This window comes from Exserohilum turcica (assembly GCF_000359705.1).
Source record: "Exserohilum turcica Et28A unplaced genomic scaffold SETTUscaffold_1, whole genome shotgun sequence".
In the NCBI taxonomy this organism is placed as follows: domain Eukaryota; kingdom Fungi; phylum Ascomycota; class Dothideomycetes; order Pleosporales; family Pleosporaceae; genus Exserohilum; species Exserohilum turcicum.
Window position 1 is genome coordinate 1,035,568 of NW_007359914.1, and position 15,227 is coordinate 1,050,794.

Consider the following 15,227-nt stretch of genomic DNA (forward strand, 5'->3'; position numbering starts at 1 on the left):
GTGTCTGCACGTGTTCGTGTACTGCAGCAGCTCTGGCAACTCAGCCCATGCAACGCATTGGAGCGTCGTGAACGTTGGCGGGTGCATTAGACGTGGACCCGACGTCATCCGCGCCAAGCGGGCCCGCTTTTCTCCACGCACGTGTCCGTGCTACGTTACCGCCTCTTCCCACAGTCAAACGGCCTTGGAAAGCCTCACCACTCGCCTGTTTCGTCGGTGTGAGAAGCGCCACGGCCAACTCCACGTTTCGGCCAAACCACCCAACAGCCTGTCGCTACGCCGCATCTCGACATACACCCGCCGCCCCAAACACGGCCAGACGCTCGCGCCTCGGTCTTTTCCGAGCCCGCCGGTGAACGTCGTTCGGTGGCTCGACGACTTCGGCCACCCGGCTGATTGCGCCACACTCACTCGGAATGCATACGCGTGCTCAAACACGATACGCTTGCGCAATGCCTCGACTACCGCAATCCGCTGCTTCCGTCGCTGCCGGCAGTCATGTCGGCCTTGTTGATACCGACGGCGCGGCACCAAGCTGCATCCAGGGCTAAGTCGTCACCTTCTCCGCTTTCGAGCCCACCACCATGGCGCCCCGACATCTCGTCGCCACATGCCTTGGTATCTTTGCCAGTAAGGACCGTGTGGCGCGTCTACTTTCCTACTTGGAGAACTAGCCATCCGATCCTCTTGGCTTTTCGTCGGCGGCCTTCATCGTGGGCCCTCATTTCCTGGCTCGACCACCTCGACCATTGCCGTCGCTGCCATTCTGCGCATTCCTGCTAATCCACGTCCTTGCCCCAAAGGTCCGAATCCAATTGCGCAAACTCGCAACAAGTTGACGGCCTTGGACTCTGCAACTCTTGGCTTGTCGCCTAGCCCTGTTCGACTCATTCCCAAGATTCAGCCTCAACCCACCTACCAGGACGAATAGACGGGAGAACCAAGGCACCGATGCCGTAACTGTTGCTCCACACACGCACACACACTTGATCACCGCATGGGCATGGGAACCTAGCCATAGTATTCCCGTAACAGGCAATGGTTCAAGCCGTTCCGAGGACCCCCCCGTGTGGCACAGCCAGCCTGGTGGGCCTTTGCCTCCGTATGAGATAGGTGTGGGTCAACGGAAAGACGGGTCGCGTGTCTACAATCGGGGCCATTTGTCGTCTCCAAAATACTGGCAGCTGATGTTGCAAGGGCTCTTGCATCATCCTTGTCATCCTCTCTGCCTTGCCATCTGCAGTTAGCTACGCCATGACCGACTTGATATGGCCTTTTACTAGACGTTGAGCAAGAGAGTGACCAAACAGTTTCATTAGGCACAAAGTAAATAACATGGACATTGACCCGCTGCTGACATTGTTTCATCAACAAGTATGCCCGAGTCTCAGTCTCAATGGCCGCGAGTAACACCGTCTGAGTGAGACCAAGCCTTCTCCTTCTCCACCGGTTTCCCCCCCCCTTTTTTCCCCCCCCCTCACATAGTCCACATCCATAGCAAAATCAATCTAAAATGATAGTCTGTAACACCCACCATGTACGCCGAACTCTGTCCTCCATCTTCACCACCACTACCAATCCAGTAATTCCCCCGCACATTCCAGTAATTCCCCCGCACATGCATGCATATGACCTATTCCAGTAAGAAACCCGCAGCAACAAACACACCCTAGTAGGATATATGTACTAGCACTCTGACCCCACACTCCAAATCAAACGCCTTAATCAACGCCTTAATCAACGCCTTAACCAACACCTTAACCAACACCTTTTAATCAATCAACGCCTTTTACCCAACGTCGTGTAACCCAAGTAATCGCCTTTTCCCCCCTCCCTCCCAAACATCATTGCATACTCGCCAGAATATTCCCAATCCGTATATTCCTCCGCATCTCCCTCTGCACATGATTGACCATGTACAAACCACAGAATTCTGCCTTGGCTGAGGTGAGTCCCATCTTTGACCTTTTTTTTTGGTCAGTGCAATAACATGCAGAGACTGTGTGGTGCAATCCAGGATTTGAGGGGAGGGAGCTGAGAAGGCTAACAAGGCTGCATGCATTGCTTGGTCAAAGTGGTATCTTCGTAGAATGGTCAACAAGTAAGGCTTTGAGCAGTTTTTGATTTGAAGAGTCGGTTATAGCAGTCATTGACATTAATGAATCCCCTTCATATTGTGCGTAAAACTCGACCAATGCTATACATGGCAACCTTTTTTTTTCTTTTTTTGCACGATAAACGACAGAATTGGAATGTAGGAATATTGATGTTTCATTCAAGTCACGATGAGATTACTACATACCTCATTCATCTATTCAAGGACAATGCTTTCAAACTTGGGCGCTGCTTCAACCCATCTCTTGAGATAAACTTGCCCAATGCCTATCCGCTGGTACATGGTGATGCTTTCCTTTTGGACGGGACTCGGTGCAATCAGTAGAACGCAAACTGAGGGCACGTGTCCGATATCGTCAAAAACGTTGCCGTCCGGGTCTGTAATAGCCAAGTCGGAAATGTGCTCGAAATTTGATCGTCGGTGCTCCCGTTTGTCCCCCTCAAACATTTGAGAGAATTCCACTTCACGCTCATGCCACGCTGAATCGGTTTCAGGGTGGTGAGGACATTCTTTAAAATGGTCTTGTGGGTTGATCAAGGACTCGCCTTGCACCGAGCATGGACACCCGTAGAACTCACTAGCTGATATGTGCTCGCGGAAATTTTCGCGGAATACAAATATGTTTCTTGGGCACTGGGTGTCTGTCGAAATAGCCACCGAAATAAAGTCGACGTTGATCCGGCTCCAAGATTGAAAAAGTTGCTCTGCCGCTACGTTCAGCTCCATTCGTCCCACAATCTTTCCTTTGTACCGGGCTAGAACCATCTGATGTCTCCCGTATGGACCATCAATGTTCAAGTCTTTCTGGTCCAGCGTGAATGATGCCTTTTGAGTGTGAACTAGTATACGACCCGACATATGCGACAGGTCATCTGGAATATCCTTGAATATCTCCTCATTGTAATCGTGGAAAATATATGACCAATATGTAGAAGGGTCAATGGTAATCCTACTCTCACGCAATCTCTGTAAATATTCGAGCTTGGAGCAGTTGGCCTTGAGAAACTCTGGTGCCATAGGTCGTGCGCATCCCATGGCCCATGCAATCATTGCTGAGAACAGGGATGTCTGAAGCGTTCCGTCAGGATCTTGCCGGGTCTTGGGTGGACCAATTGCTTGTTTTGAGTTGCTCATCGGCCCACTATCAAATCTTCCCCAATAAGCAAGGCCATACAAAAAACTGGAGGCGTCGGCAAAGTAAACGGGCCCCTTTGCGGATGCCCAAGACCATGTTGGGAATATCTCCATGTCTGCTTCTGGTTGCAGTCCACGATCACATCCTTTGGAATCCCATAAGATTGCCTCGTCAAAATGGTCCCAGGGTAATCCAAACGATGTTCGATTGCCGCAAGTTGCTTGGAGTATACCGGCAAACGCGCGAAGTTTGTCGGTTTGAAAGCTCAGTGTCCTCTGGCTATATTCTTCGATGTTATATAAAATACCTTCGTCATCGAAAAATGGTGAGAATTGCACCTCCACTACAGATTCCCTGTAGAGACCATCGGTAGATTTATGATATAAGAATAGCTCATACTCTGTAAAGAATAGCAGAGTTGAGGAGGCGACATGTTCCTGGTATGTCCAACCGCGCTGCCACCATTTAGAGTGAAAGAGAAGCCAGTCAAGGTCTGGTAGATTCTCCACTAGGGAAAGTTCATGAGGTAGCTTCACTTCTTTCACTTCTTCTCTCGCGAGGCTTACTCCGGCAAGCCCATGCGCGGCGCTGTCACCTGACGCAGCTGCGATTGTGAAAACTGCTTGACTATAGAGACTAGCCATTTGCTTCAACTGTAACGATTCGGCATCCAATGTGTCTTGTATGATGCAGAGGCGATCAACCCATAGAAAACGTTCATTCAGACAGTTGCACACTTCGATAGCATCGCGGATCGTGGCTGGTAGGTCGGTATTGTCCAACGCTCCAGGAGACATGAGGCTATCAATGTTGTCGCTCGTCAGCTTCAGATCGTCCAAACGCCCAGCACCCCATACGTAAGAGAGTGCAACAAATGGCGAACCTCGAGGTAGAGGAACGATACAGCTGTGCTTAACATCAACCACAAGAACGTTCTGAAGAGTATGCCTGAGAAATGGCCGATCACGACTCTCTCCCACGCTGTCTCTTGTTTTGGTATAGTCGAATCGACTCCGTAACCACTGCCAATCGACTCTGGGCTGCAGGCGCCGCTGACTATCCTGGGCTTCCCTGAGGGTGAAATAAGCAAATAAACAATAACCCCCAAAAGAGACTCTGAAAGTACAGCCAGCCCCCATATTAGTGTGCCTGATATTCATTTCAAAATCCGAAATCTCGGACACATCAAGCTTATTCCTCCACAGCCTTGTTGCACAGGAGATCATGAAATCGCACAAATCGCACTCGTCCAAGGATTCTTTGCTGATAGTAAAAGACGTCATCCGTGAGTCGTTGCTACAGCAATTCATGAGATGCCAAATTCGGAGGTGCCGACAGGCTCCGCATAGGCGTGCGTTAGTGCGGGATAGTTCGAGATCGCAAGGGGGACATGGCTCGTGTAGAGGAAAAGAAGTTGGGTGACGAGCTGTGAAAAATCTCAATCGATACAATCTGCAAATCCCACAAGGGGCATGGATCTCAGGCTCGCCAGGCTCCATGGCTGAGGGTATAATGGGTTGAAGGATCTGAGGAGAGATAAGTCAGTGAATGAGAATGAAGAGATGTCTTCTCCCCCGAGCAGGCTGAGCGGGGTTGTTAACATTGAACAGCCTTGGCAGGCAAGCGCAGCAACGGTCAAGGCAGCACAGCAGGAAGCTGCGCCACAGTGGAGTGGGGATGGCGTCGAGCCTGCCTTTTCAGCCTTGCTTACTCACCCCCTTACAGGCAACTCCGAGAAAAGACACGACCACATTAAACAAAAGGCAGCAAAGCCATGTGTTTTCCGCGCACGAGCCCATGCGAATCAATAGATTTGCGTAAGACTATATAATCTACATGAGCGTGCATTGGCACATGGGTGAACATCGGGCTGAAATGGTAACTGATGTCCGCTTGAATCAGCGTCTTATGCACAAAAGAGTCGTCAGCATAAGAACACGGGGGAGATGGGCAAAGAAACAAGAAAACAAAGGCTCGTCATGGTGCTCCCAAGCGTACATGGCATGAACCCATTGGGACAGCCCCAATTAACCAGCAGCAATAACAATCCATCGTTAGGCGTTGAATAAAAGGATCCATTGGAAAAGTGAGCGGAAGACGACCTCGTGGATGAGGTGCGTGCGCGCGCGCGTTGTGTTGATGAACAAGATGAGAGAAAGAAGAGAGTCGTTATCATAATATGCACAGGAAAGAAAGGAAGAAGGTTGTTGAGTTTTTTCTGACGCACAAGGTGGCGGCAGAAAAGACGGCACGAAATGGCTGTCCATGTGGGGATGGAGAGGAGAAGGCTCTTAAGCGCGGATGACGACGCCCTGGCGGCGGGTCGTCTTCTCCTCGTACACGTATTCGTCCTCGGAGGAGCAGTCGGATGAGTCGTCCGAGTATCCGCAGCGCGCACCACCGCAGTCAAGCTTGACGCGGTCACCAGCGCGGGTGATGCCGTAGCGTTCGCACGTGCAGCATGAGCTACCAGAGCTGACACTGGACGGGCTAGAGCTGTTTGTCGAGCGGCTGGTGAGCGAGGGGACGTCGGAGTCTTCGTCGGAGCTGTACTCGGAGTCGTCGGATGACTCTTCGAGCTTCTGCTTGGCAAAGCGGCGGTTGAGCTCCTCCAAGGTGGTCTTGTCGTACTGCGTGTTGATGACCTGGCGGGTCTCGTGTGGGCGCTGGGGCTTGGGTGCGACGATGCGCTCTGGGCTGAGGCCACGGCCCTTGGGAATGCTGGCGGTCGAGACACGGCGCGACTTGCGGTCGGCGCTGGAGGAGCTGGACTTTGAGCTGGACTTGGCGGCGGGGATGTCGATGATGTTGAGCTTGCGGCCAGTGGTGGGTTCGGTGGTGTGGTCTTTGGCGGGATCGTGCGAGACGTGGTAGCCATCGATGATGTACTGAAGACATGTTAGTGTTGGAGCGGCGGCAGGGTTCCCGAGACGGTAGACATACGTAGTACCAGTATCGCTGTCCCTGCTTCAATGTCTGACCCTGAAATTTGAAGCACCCGACCCAGCCACCAGACTTCTTGGGGTCCTTGGAAAGCGGAAGCTGACCCTGGTAGCCATCCCAGGAGCCGAGCAAGTGCACGGTCTTGCAGTTGGAGGAAGTACGGAGAGTGAAGTTGAGCTGGATAGCGGCCATTGTGGAATTATCCTGTTCTTTCTGGTGTAAAAATTGGAATTATGATGTTTTTTTTTCTTTCAAATCGTCCGATGCCAAACTAATGGATAGACGTCAAGATTGCTGATGAAGCTGTGTGTATGTCGAGAGTTCGGCTGAGGTTTGCGAGTTTGCGTTGTCGGTGTGGTGGTGGTAGTTCGTTTCGAGCAAGTAGAGCTGCGTATTACGTTGGAGTGGACCGGCCACTGAGAATAGAATTATTGCAAAAAGGGATGGGTGATGGGGTTGTCGGTAGGAGTAGTGATTATTAGATGGCACCAGGCCTGGGGCGAGAGTAGAGAGGCGGGAGAAGGGGGGAGGGTAAAAAAAAAAGAATAAAAACGAACACAACAACTCTGAACTTGACACACTTGCTGAAGAAGAAAAGACGAGAGGGGAGCGGCGCGAGGCCTACTTATCTGCAGACTGCATCGCACAGCGGCTGGGCTAGGATTGGGCGTTGACGAGGGGCTGGCTCAGCAGCAGGGCCCTAGGCCGAGTATGGGCCCGACATGGCCGGTGGCGGTAGCGAGTGATTGAGTGCGCCGTGTAGCGATGCAGTTGTGGCAGGGAGCAGGCCGGCAGCGGGTGTGGAGAGCGAGTCTATCGAATGTACGGCGAGCGCTTGCTGGTGGTGCGAGAGTGGTCGACGCCCAGACGTGTGTAGCCGGGCGAGGCGGTGCGCCGCCCTCATTGGCCAGCGCGGGCGGGGCATCCAGGAGTGGGCCGTCACGCGGCGCACGGACGGTGGGAGCAAACACGCGCCCAATCAGCGGCGGCAGCGGCGGCTCGCATGTGACGTCGCTTTGCTTTCACACTGCATAATGGACGCGGGGCTGCGCTGACGACGGATGCAGCCAAATTTGCCTCGCAGCTTGCCCATGCAGGCCTATTTACAGACATTCCGGGCCCGCACTATGCCCCCTCCCGCCAATCGCCGCCCCGTCACCGCCGTCCGGTGAGCACCTAATATCCCAAAGCAGGCTCATGGGCGGCTAATATTTTTGGTGGCGTATACTGCTATCCAACCACAACTCCACATCGCCAACCTCACCCAGCGCCGCAATGAGCATCTTCCCCGTCACACGCCCGTCACCACGCCCGCTGCCTCGTAAGCTTCGCCAAGCCATCTGTCGGCAGTACTGTACACCTGGTGCTAGCACCATCAGGCGGGGAATGGGAAGAGGCGCGAACGCGGGCGTCGGGGGCTCGTGCGGCACAGCGCTTCAATACCAGGCACGCCAAAGGCACACAGTCTGCACGCCTTGCACCGCACAAGCTGCCCGTCATCGCCTCGCTACGGTACCACTACCACCACCCAGCCTCTTGAGCAGCCTCACGGCAATGCAAACTGGGCCCGTTGATGCCTCCTCTTCGACTTCCGTCTCGACTTGGACGCCCGTCCAGCCCACATCCATCGCATATCAGACTCGACATCGGCAGAAAATGCCCCAGGCCTTAGGCGCCCACGCGCCGTGAACCCCCCAGATGCACCATGGCCGATAGTGCACCAATCAGCAACAACGGCCGTCATGCACACCAGCCTTTCCACCGACTAGTTTCCCAACATGCTGACACACAACTATTGCAGCCTTACCAGCCCATACTATTGCTGGGTCCGGGGGGTTGTTTATGCCACCCTGACAGAAAATCTTCGACATTCTAGGATACACAACACGCGTCCAACTACATCAGCAACCCAAGAGACTGGCCAACTCATCCGCAGTCAAGGTACTCCTCCTCTTCTTCGGTCTTCCGCCCACCCTGGTCCTGCCTGGAGACTTGGGCGCGCGCTTGGCGCTCTCTTCTCGACATCCCTCGGCCCTATCGTCTGCCTTCCGCGCGGGGCTGCTTGCCTTCTTTTCGGTTGCAGCGGCTGCTTCCGCCGCTTCTCGTAATTTGTCGTGCACGGTTAGCTTCGGCGACGGCTCGTCAGGATGCGCGCGTGGACTCGATAGCCGTTTCCTTGTCTGCTGCAAATGTCATTAGATGGGTGGCCTGATAGTACATGCACCACGGTTCAACTGCATGGCGGGAAGGATTTGGCGCCAAGAAAGTGGGCTTTGCTGGCCATCATTATGACATGATTGGCGAGCCTGTAATGACTTACTCTTCGTGGTGTGCGCTCATCTCGGCCTTTCAGCCTAGACCCTCGTTCTTCAGATGCCGGCGACTTGTCCCTAGAATTCGACCGACTGGCCTTCTCCACTCCGACCACGTCGATCCTAGCCTCTGCGTTCTCATCCTCTAGTGCAGAGGGTGTGTTAGGTATCGAGGGCGAAAAGGCGACTTTTCGCGGCGACCGCCCAAGCGACTTGTTGCCGTTTGTCTCTCGGAGCACTGCCTGGCTGGGCTGCAGCTTGATCTTGAACATGTCGGTCGTGTTCTTCTTTGCCGCCTTGTCGTCTGTTTCGGGAGAAGGAAGATGCTCAGCCTGTCTTTGCATATCCTCTTGCTCTTCCCGTTCATCTACGTCGTCCACTTCCTCATCAAACACGGAACTGGCTTCCTCATCCTCATCTTCTAGTTCTTCTTCTTCTTCACCAACAACAGAAATGTCTTCCCTGTCAACCGCATCGAGCCCATCGCCGAGCCCGAGACCCATCCTAAGTTCCTCGAGATTGATGGTGTCGCCATTCGTCATGCGCTTCCTCCACGAGTCCATGAGCATGAACGACTCTCGCAACCGCGCCTCCATCTTCTCCCAGCCTGCGCGTAGCCGGTGAATTTCCTCTTCGCGCAGCTCGACCTCTTCCACTGATACAAAGTTTGGATTCGTGAGTAGGTTCTTGAGATTGTCCAGCACCGTGTCCATATCATCTGCCAAAGCGTCATAGTTGGTTGGCAGCGTGTGCAGCATACGTTCTCTTGCGCCTTCTTCGTCATCGTCTTCTTGCTCGCCCAGGTCCGATGCATCTTCCTCGTCGCCTCTTGCGTTCTGTTCCGACATGCCTTGTAGTTCCTTTAGTGTCAGGAGCGTGCTTCGCACGAGCCCAATCAGATTGTCGTTCTCGTCGCTCAAGCTTTGACTCAGTTGTGTCAAGAACTCAGTCGTCTCCTGCTTCAAGCTGTATTCGGGATCGTCGACACCGGGCGCATCCTCGCGCAGGTTGCTGGTAGATGCGCCCAAGCCCATGGTGCCTGGGTTGATTGTGATGCTTGCGCCGACAAGGCCCGTCTTGTTGCCCCGCTGCTGGCTCGTCAAGTGGCTCTTTAGCCTTGCAATCTCTCTATCACGCTTCCGAACATCATTCGTACAAGTGGTGCGTATCTGGTCTACCGTCGTCTTGAGTCGCTGCATCTCGGCACGCAGCTTTCGCGCAGAGGCTTCGGCCGTATGCAGGGCTTTGCGAGCCGACTGTTCTTGGGCCTGGGCGAGGGAGAGCTGCCGTGAAAGGTCGTCATTGCGCGTGGACTGCTTCTCGAGTGCGGCCGTCTGGCGCGCCGATTCTGCGCGCAGGTTCCGCAGCGTATCAGCAACCGACTCGCGATACTCCTGGTCGCGCTGTCGATTCGTTAGGAGGGCCGCGTTGCAAGGACACCAAGTCTACATACGTCGCGCTTCAGGATCAGGTCGTGGATCAGGTTGATGATTTGAGCCATGGTGGCTTCTTTCCCCCCCTCCCCCCTGGACGGGTGCGCAAACTCAATGGGCTTGCCATTGCGTAACAAGCCCCGGGCCAGGAGCAGGTTGTTGATGTACGTCGACGCAGTCTTGATGTTATACGACTCCATGGCGATGGGCGGCTGCCGGCGTGGGGCGTGGGTGTGGGTGTGGGCGCGGGCGCGACGGTGTTGAGGCTCGCTCTCGGCCAATGTTTGTTTACCTTGGGCGTGCTGGGTTCTAGGCGTTGGCAGCGGAAGGAGCAACCGAACTGCGCTCGGGCCCCTATTTTCGGGCACGGGATCCAGGCACCCAGGAACCGGTTCGGCCACGGCTGCATAATCTTGGGATGCGACTCGTGCCCGATACCCGTCGACATACATACACTCAGCCTTGCTGGATGGATAGCCACTTCGTCACTTCACCTTCGCCAATGCCGCGGACTTCCGGACGCGCACCTGCTGAATGACGCACGCATGCGTTTCTCGTCTCCCGTATACCCGTCCGTCTCCTTGTCCATAGGTAAAGCTGACGACACATGAAGATTTCTCCTCATCCCTGAAAACTCGGACCGGACCCACCACCAGTCTATCATGATAATGTGACTGCGACTCTCGGCCCCATGATTGAGGATACGAGGGTTGTGGATATTGCTACGCACGCCTCAATCCAGCCCCCCCACGTCAAATCTATTGGCATTCTCCATATAAGTGTACGCATGCTGCAGCAGCTAGGCTAAATGCCTGGTTCAACGAGCGATACGGACTGTGTGGCTACGTGCGTCGGCTCTACTCCACTGCCGAGTTCGTATACGTACGGTTGCATGAGCTTAGTCCCAATCCCATCCTAAAAACTTACTAGAAGATTGCCCTTCGTAGCAAGGTTCCAGCCTGGAAATCTCTACGCGATGTGCCCAAGCCACCAGTTTCCCCCTAGACCCTGAAGAGGTGCAGTGACTTTTCGAGCAGCATGGCGGATCCTGATGGTCACATCCCAATCTAATCTCAGGAGAGCCTGGAAACGATATATAATGCCCCTGCCTGTCTTTGATATGTTTCCCAGCCTCGCCACAGGAAGCACAGCACTGGTTTCTCTTTTTCCATTCTGATCTGAATTTCATTCGTTATGGCTGGCATCGCGTCTCTTGCACTTGGCACCTTGCTACTCGGTGCCCAGGTTGCACGCTGTGCCCCCTCGGCAGACACCACACAGGCATGCAACGACATAAACCAGGCGCTGCCTGGCAAAGTATTGACCCCTAGCACTCTTGGGTTGGCATACACCCAAGAAACGCAGCAGTACTGGGCTGTCAACCTTCGCAGCGTCAATCCAGCATGTATCGTGCAGCCTAGCTCTGCTCAGGATGTTGCCATTGTCATTGGAGTCTTGAACAAATACCCCACCGTTCGCTTCGCCACTCGAAGCGGTGGTCATGACCCCAACAAAAACCACACTACTGTCCAAGATGGTGTTCTCATCACCATGACCAACCTGGTTGGGGCAACCTACGATGCAGATGAGGACGTTGCCTATGTCCGCCCCGGAGGAGAGTGGAATGATGTGATTGGTGATCTCGAAAAGAGTGGAGTGGCCATCACTGGCGGAAGGCTTGGTACGACCCTACATGCGGTTTTATACATTGCTCGCTAATTGAATACAGGCCTCGTTGGTGTTGGTGGGCTGTTGTTGGGCGGAGGTCTCTCTTTCCTCAGTGCCCAAGAAGGCATGGCCGCTGATGTGAGTCGCCAGGGAACACTGATCAAGTATCCTACTAACAATACATAGAACATTATCGAATGGGAGACAGTCATGGCCAATGGCTCTGTTGTCAATGTCAACGCTGCAACACACCCGGATCTTGCACAGGCCATGCGTGGCAGCAGCAACAACTTTGGCATCGTCACGCAATTCAAGGCCAAAGTCCACCATATGGGCAATGTCTGGGGTGGATCATGCTTTTACGATACTACCAAAGCAGACCAAATTTACGCTGCGTTGCACAACTTCATCGCTCATGGCGCTGAGGACCCCAAGGCTGCCATCATCTTTACTGATTTGAACCTGGCGACTGGCATCCGGAGCAGACTTATATTCTACTTTTACGACGGCCCCACTCCGCCGACGACGGGTCCTTTTGCCGAATTTCTTAAGATTAACAACTCATGCATTCTCAAGACGCGAACATACTCTGACCTTGTAAGTTCAAAATCCATGGTGTCCCAACGTTCGCTCGCTAATGCTTCGCAGTTGAAAACAAATGGTCAAACCGTTAGCCTCTTGAATGCTCGTTCCTTCTTCCGCGTAAGCATGCCAATTTCTTCGCCTTGAGCAGAATGCTGACCTGACAACAGACCAAAACCGTTCCATACATTGCATCTCGCCCGCAAATGTACCGAGAAATCAGTGATAAGCTCTCTAACCTTACTAGCCCAGTCTTGGGCCTGGCGCCGGTCATCAGTGGCATCCAATTCAGCGTTGACATGCAGCCACTTCCTGCTGCCATTGGCAAGATTTCGGAGTCCAAGGGCGGCAACGCCATGGGTCTCACTGCTTCTGACCCTGACCGTATCATCCTGATTTTCCAGGGAGCCTGGAACCTGGCATCGGAAGATGAAAAGGTCTTCCAGATCGCTCGCAATCTTACCGACTGGTTGGACGAGGTTGTGCCGCAGTGGTTGGAAGAGGCAGGCATGCCCGCGGACATGTACATGCCATACTTCATCAACGATGCCATGTATGACCAGCCTGTTATGCAAAGCTACCGCGACTACGAGAAGTTCAAGACACTGCAGCAGAGCGTCGATCCTAATGGTCTGTTCAGCACCAGGACTGGCGGTTTCAAGTACTAAGTCAGTCGTCATGGGGAGCATTATGGCTGCGTTGGATCATGGGATAGAAATTAGTTGGATACTAGTATAATTTCATGTCTTGGTGATATTTCACAATTTCGTGTTGTGGCTAAAATAATGTTCTTTACATGGCGGGGTATATTATGCTGTAAGTGGGGTAGATGTTGCATTCAACGTCTGACTCCTCAACGCAACTGCCTACTCATTTCATCACCACAGTCTTCGAGGAGCAAGTGCTTATCCTTTCACCACCCCTTTTCTGTGCTCACTATCATGAACCAACCGTCTGGGATACATGGCTACCAGCACGAAGATGCTTGGAACGTTGATTGGCTGCGGGTTGACGACCTTCACGAACTGTACTACCGACAGTATGGGAAGAAGGGTGGCAAGCCTGGTATGGACGAGAACCAATCTCATCATCTACGCCTCTTTATCCCATGCTAATCTTCTGCAGTAATTTATCTCCACGGGGGACCAGGCGGCAATTGCTCCAAAAGCAACACCGTCTTCTTCGACCCTTCTGAATATCACGTGATACTGCTCGATCAACGCGGATGTGGACAGTCCCGCCCCAATGCCAACACTACCAACAACACGACGTGGCACCTCGTAGCCGACATTGAGGCCTTGCGCAAACATCTCCACATTGCCAAATGGCACATGGTTTTCGGCGGGTCCTGGGGCTCCACTCTGGCCCTTGCATACGCAGAGACGCATCCAGAGAGCGTGGGCAGCCTGGTTCTCCGGGGTGTCTTCACCGTGCGCGACCTCGAGCTCAAATGGTCAAACTGCGAGGGTGGTGCCTCGATGCTCTTCCCCGACAAATGGGACGACTACGTAGGCTTTCTCCCCGAAGAAGAGCGTGCCGACCACATTGCCAACTACCATAAACGGCTCATGTCTTCCGACCCGGCAGTCTCGCATCCGGCAGCCAGGGCCTGGAACACGTGGGAAATTTCAATCAGCACCCTGTATCCAGATGCTACGGCGTTCCAGAAGCTGCAAGAGCCAGAATACCTGCTTGCCCACGCCCGCATCGAGATCCACTACTTTACCAACAAGGCATGGATGGAGGACGGTCAGCTGCTCAAAAGCGAAAATGTCGACCGCATCCGGCACATCCCCACCACGATAGTGCAGGGGAGATACGACGTTGTTTGTCCCCCAATCACAGCGTGGCAGTTGCACAAGCAGTGGCCTGAGAGCAAGCTGCACTTTGTGGACGACGCTGGACACGGCGTCATGGAGCCTGGCACCAAGAAAAAGCTGATCGAAACGTGTGACGAATACGCCAAGTTGGTAATCTAACCAACCCCCGATTACGCACACCTAGTCTGTAGAAAAGGGAGGAAGGTTATCATAGGGATAGACGGATCAACACGCTCAGTAAAATTTGCCTATAGACTAGGTAGTACTAGAACAGCCAGCTGCGCTCCATGCTATCTATATATTAGCCTGTACATACTCTGTAGGGGGCTAGTTTTTTTTCAGCCCCAACCCGTGCGCGGCGTGGGGGCGTGGGTTAGGTGGGCTTGAAACATGCAGCGGCAATCATCAAGGCTTTCATGGTAGCGAAGCGTCAGGGATCGGCCCGGGGGCAATATGAGTAGCCCCAAGCGAGCGCCGTGCATGTTCCTTTGCCCCCCGTCAGACACGTGCGCTCCTCGTGTCCAAGTGCTCGTGTTGCAAAAAATCGTCTGCCAAGAGATCAGAGTCTCCGCCATCCTCAGTCAGGGGCTATGCTACAGTATGTTGTATTCACCAGAACGACGATTTTCATGCCGCCTACCCGGTTCGACTGGGTCTTTTGTTCGCAGTCTTGAATGCTGGCGAAGCCATCGCTCAAGGCAATCTACATAGCTGCACGCATGTCATGTTCCATTTCAACCACTTACTTACATTCGACTACATACTTGTCTTATTCAAACGTCCATTCCTCTTCCTCTTCCTCTTCCTTATCCTCGCTCACGCAGCTTACTTTTTCATTACAAATCCCCCCCTAAGAAAAAACTATACCTGTATATGTACAAGTAGCTTTGGCGAGCTCGCTTTCGCATTCACGTCTTGGTTAGGCACCCACCCACTACCGTACCCACATGCACCGTGAACGGCCCGTTTGGCTCGGGTCACGTAACCGAGCACCACCATAAGTATGTATACGCACGACTCGTTTTCCAGATTCCCGTCCTCCACAGATGATTCAGTGCAATGCCGGGTTTGCTTCCCCAGAATCGGACTGAGCATCAAAGAGAGATAAAAAAAAACTGGGTCCTGGCTTGTTTCGGTTGCTTAGAGAGCACCGAGGGCCCGCAAGGAGGAATGGGCACGGGGGGTCTGCGACCCATTGGTTGTTTATTGCTTGTGCGC

At 53.4% G+C, this 15,227-nt stretch overlaps 5 protein-coding genes across 5 annotated transcripts; 2 read left to right on the plus strand and 3 right to left on the minus strand.

Moving 5' to 3' along the window:
* Nucleotides 1-2,311: 2,311 nt before the first annotated feature.
* SETTUDRAFT_84905 (uncharacterized protein) lies at nt 2,312-4,390 on the minus strand (the record flags this gene model as incomplete). Its single annotated transcript, XM_008022175.1, has 1 exon — nt 2,312-4,390. The coding sequence occupies one exon, from the start codon at nt 4,388-4,390 to the stop codon at nt 2,312-2,314; it is 2,079 nt and encodes a 692-aa protein (XP_008020366.1).
* A 1,152-nt stretch (nt 4,391-5,542) lies between these two features.
* SETTUDRAFT_85392 (uncharacterized protein) lies at nt 5,543-6,386 on the minus strand (the record flags this gene model as incomplete). The annotated part of the gene is made up of 2 exons (XM_008022208.1): nt 5,543-6,139; nt 6,195-6,386. The coding sequence occupies 2 exons, from the start codon at nt 6,384-6,386 to the stop codon at nt 5,543-5,545; spliced, it is 789 nt and encodes a 262-aa protein (XP_008020399.1).
* Nucleotides 6,387-8,095: 1,709 nt separating this feature from the next.
* Nucleotides 8,096-10,139, minus strand: SETTUDRAFT_86215 (uncharacterized protein; the record flags this gene model as incomplete). Its single annotated transcript, XM_008022260.1, has 3 exons — nt 8,096-8,374; nt 8,515-9,909; nt 9,960-10,139. The coding sequence occupies 3 exons, from the start codon at nt 10,137-10,139 to the stop codon at nt 8,096-8,098; spliced, it is 1,854 nt and encodes a 617-aa protein (XP_008020451.1).
* A 994-nt stretch (nt 10,140-11,133) lies between these two features.
* Nucleotides 11,134-12,857, plus strand: SETTUDRAFT_86902 (uncharacterized protein; the record flags this gene model as incomplete). The annotated part of the gene is made up of 5 exons (XM_008022301.1): nt 11,134-11,620; nt 11,669-11,745; nt 11,794-12,204; nt 12,256-12,309; nt 12,360-12,857. 5 exons carry the CDS (start codon nt 11,134-11,136, stop codon nt 12,855-12,857), a joined length of 1,527 nt encoding a protein of 508 aa, XP_008020492.1.
* A 255-nt stretch (nt 12,858-13,112) lies between these two features.
* On the plus strand, nt 13,113-14,421 carry SETTUDRAFT_113253 (uncharacterized protein). Its single transcript, XM_008022478.1, has 2 exons — nt 13,113-13,254; nt 13,315-14,421. The coding sequence occupies exons 1-2, from the start codon at nt 13,131-13,133 to the stop codon at nt 14,166-14,168; spliced, it is 978 nt and encodes a 325-aa protein (XP_008020669.1). The 5' UTR covers nt 13,113-13,130; the 3' UTR covers nt 14,169-14,421.
* Nucleotides 14,422-15,227: the final 806 nt, after the last annotated feature.

Bases quoted from the DNA above. Each gene is read 5' to 3' on its own strand.
- SETTUDRAFT_113253 (XM_008022478.1), top strand. From the start codon at position 13,131: ATGAACCAACCGTCTGGGATACATGGCTACCAGCACGAAGATGCTTGG. The intron at 13,255-13,314 runs GTATGGACGAGA...AATCTTCTGCAG, and splicing joins GAAGAAGGGTGGCAAGCCTG to TAATTTATCTCCACGGGGGA.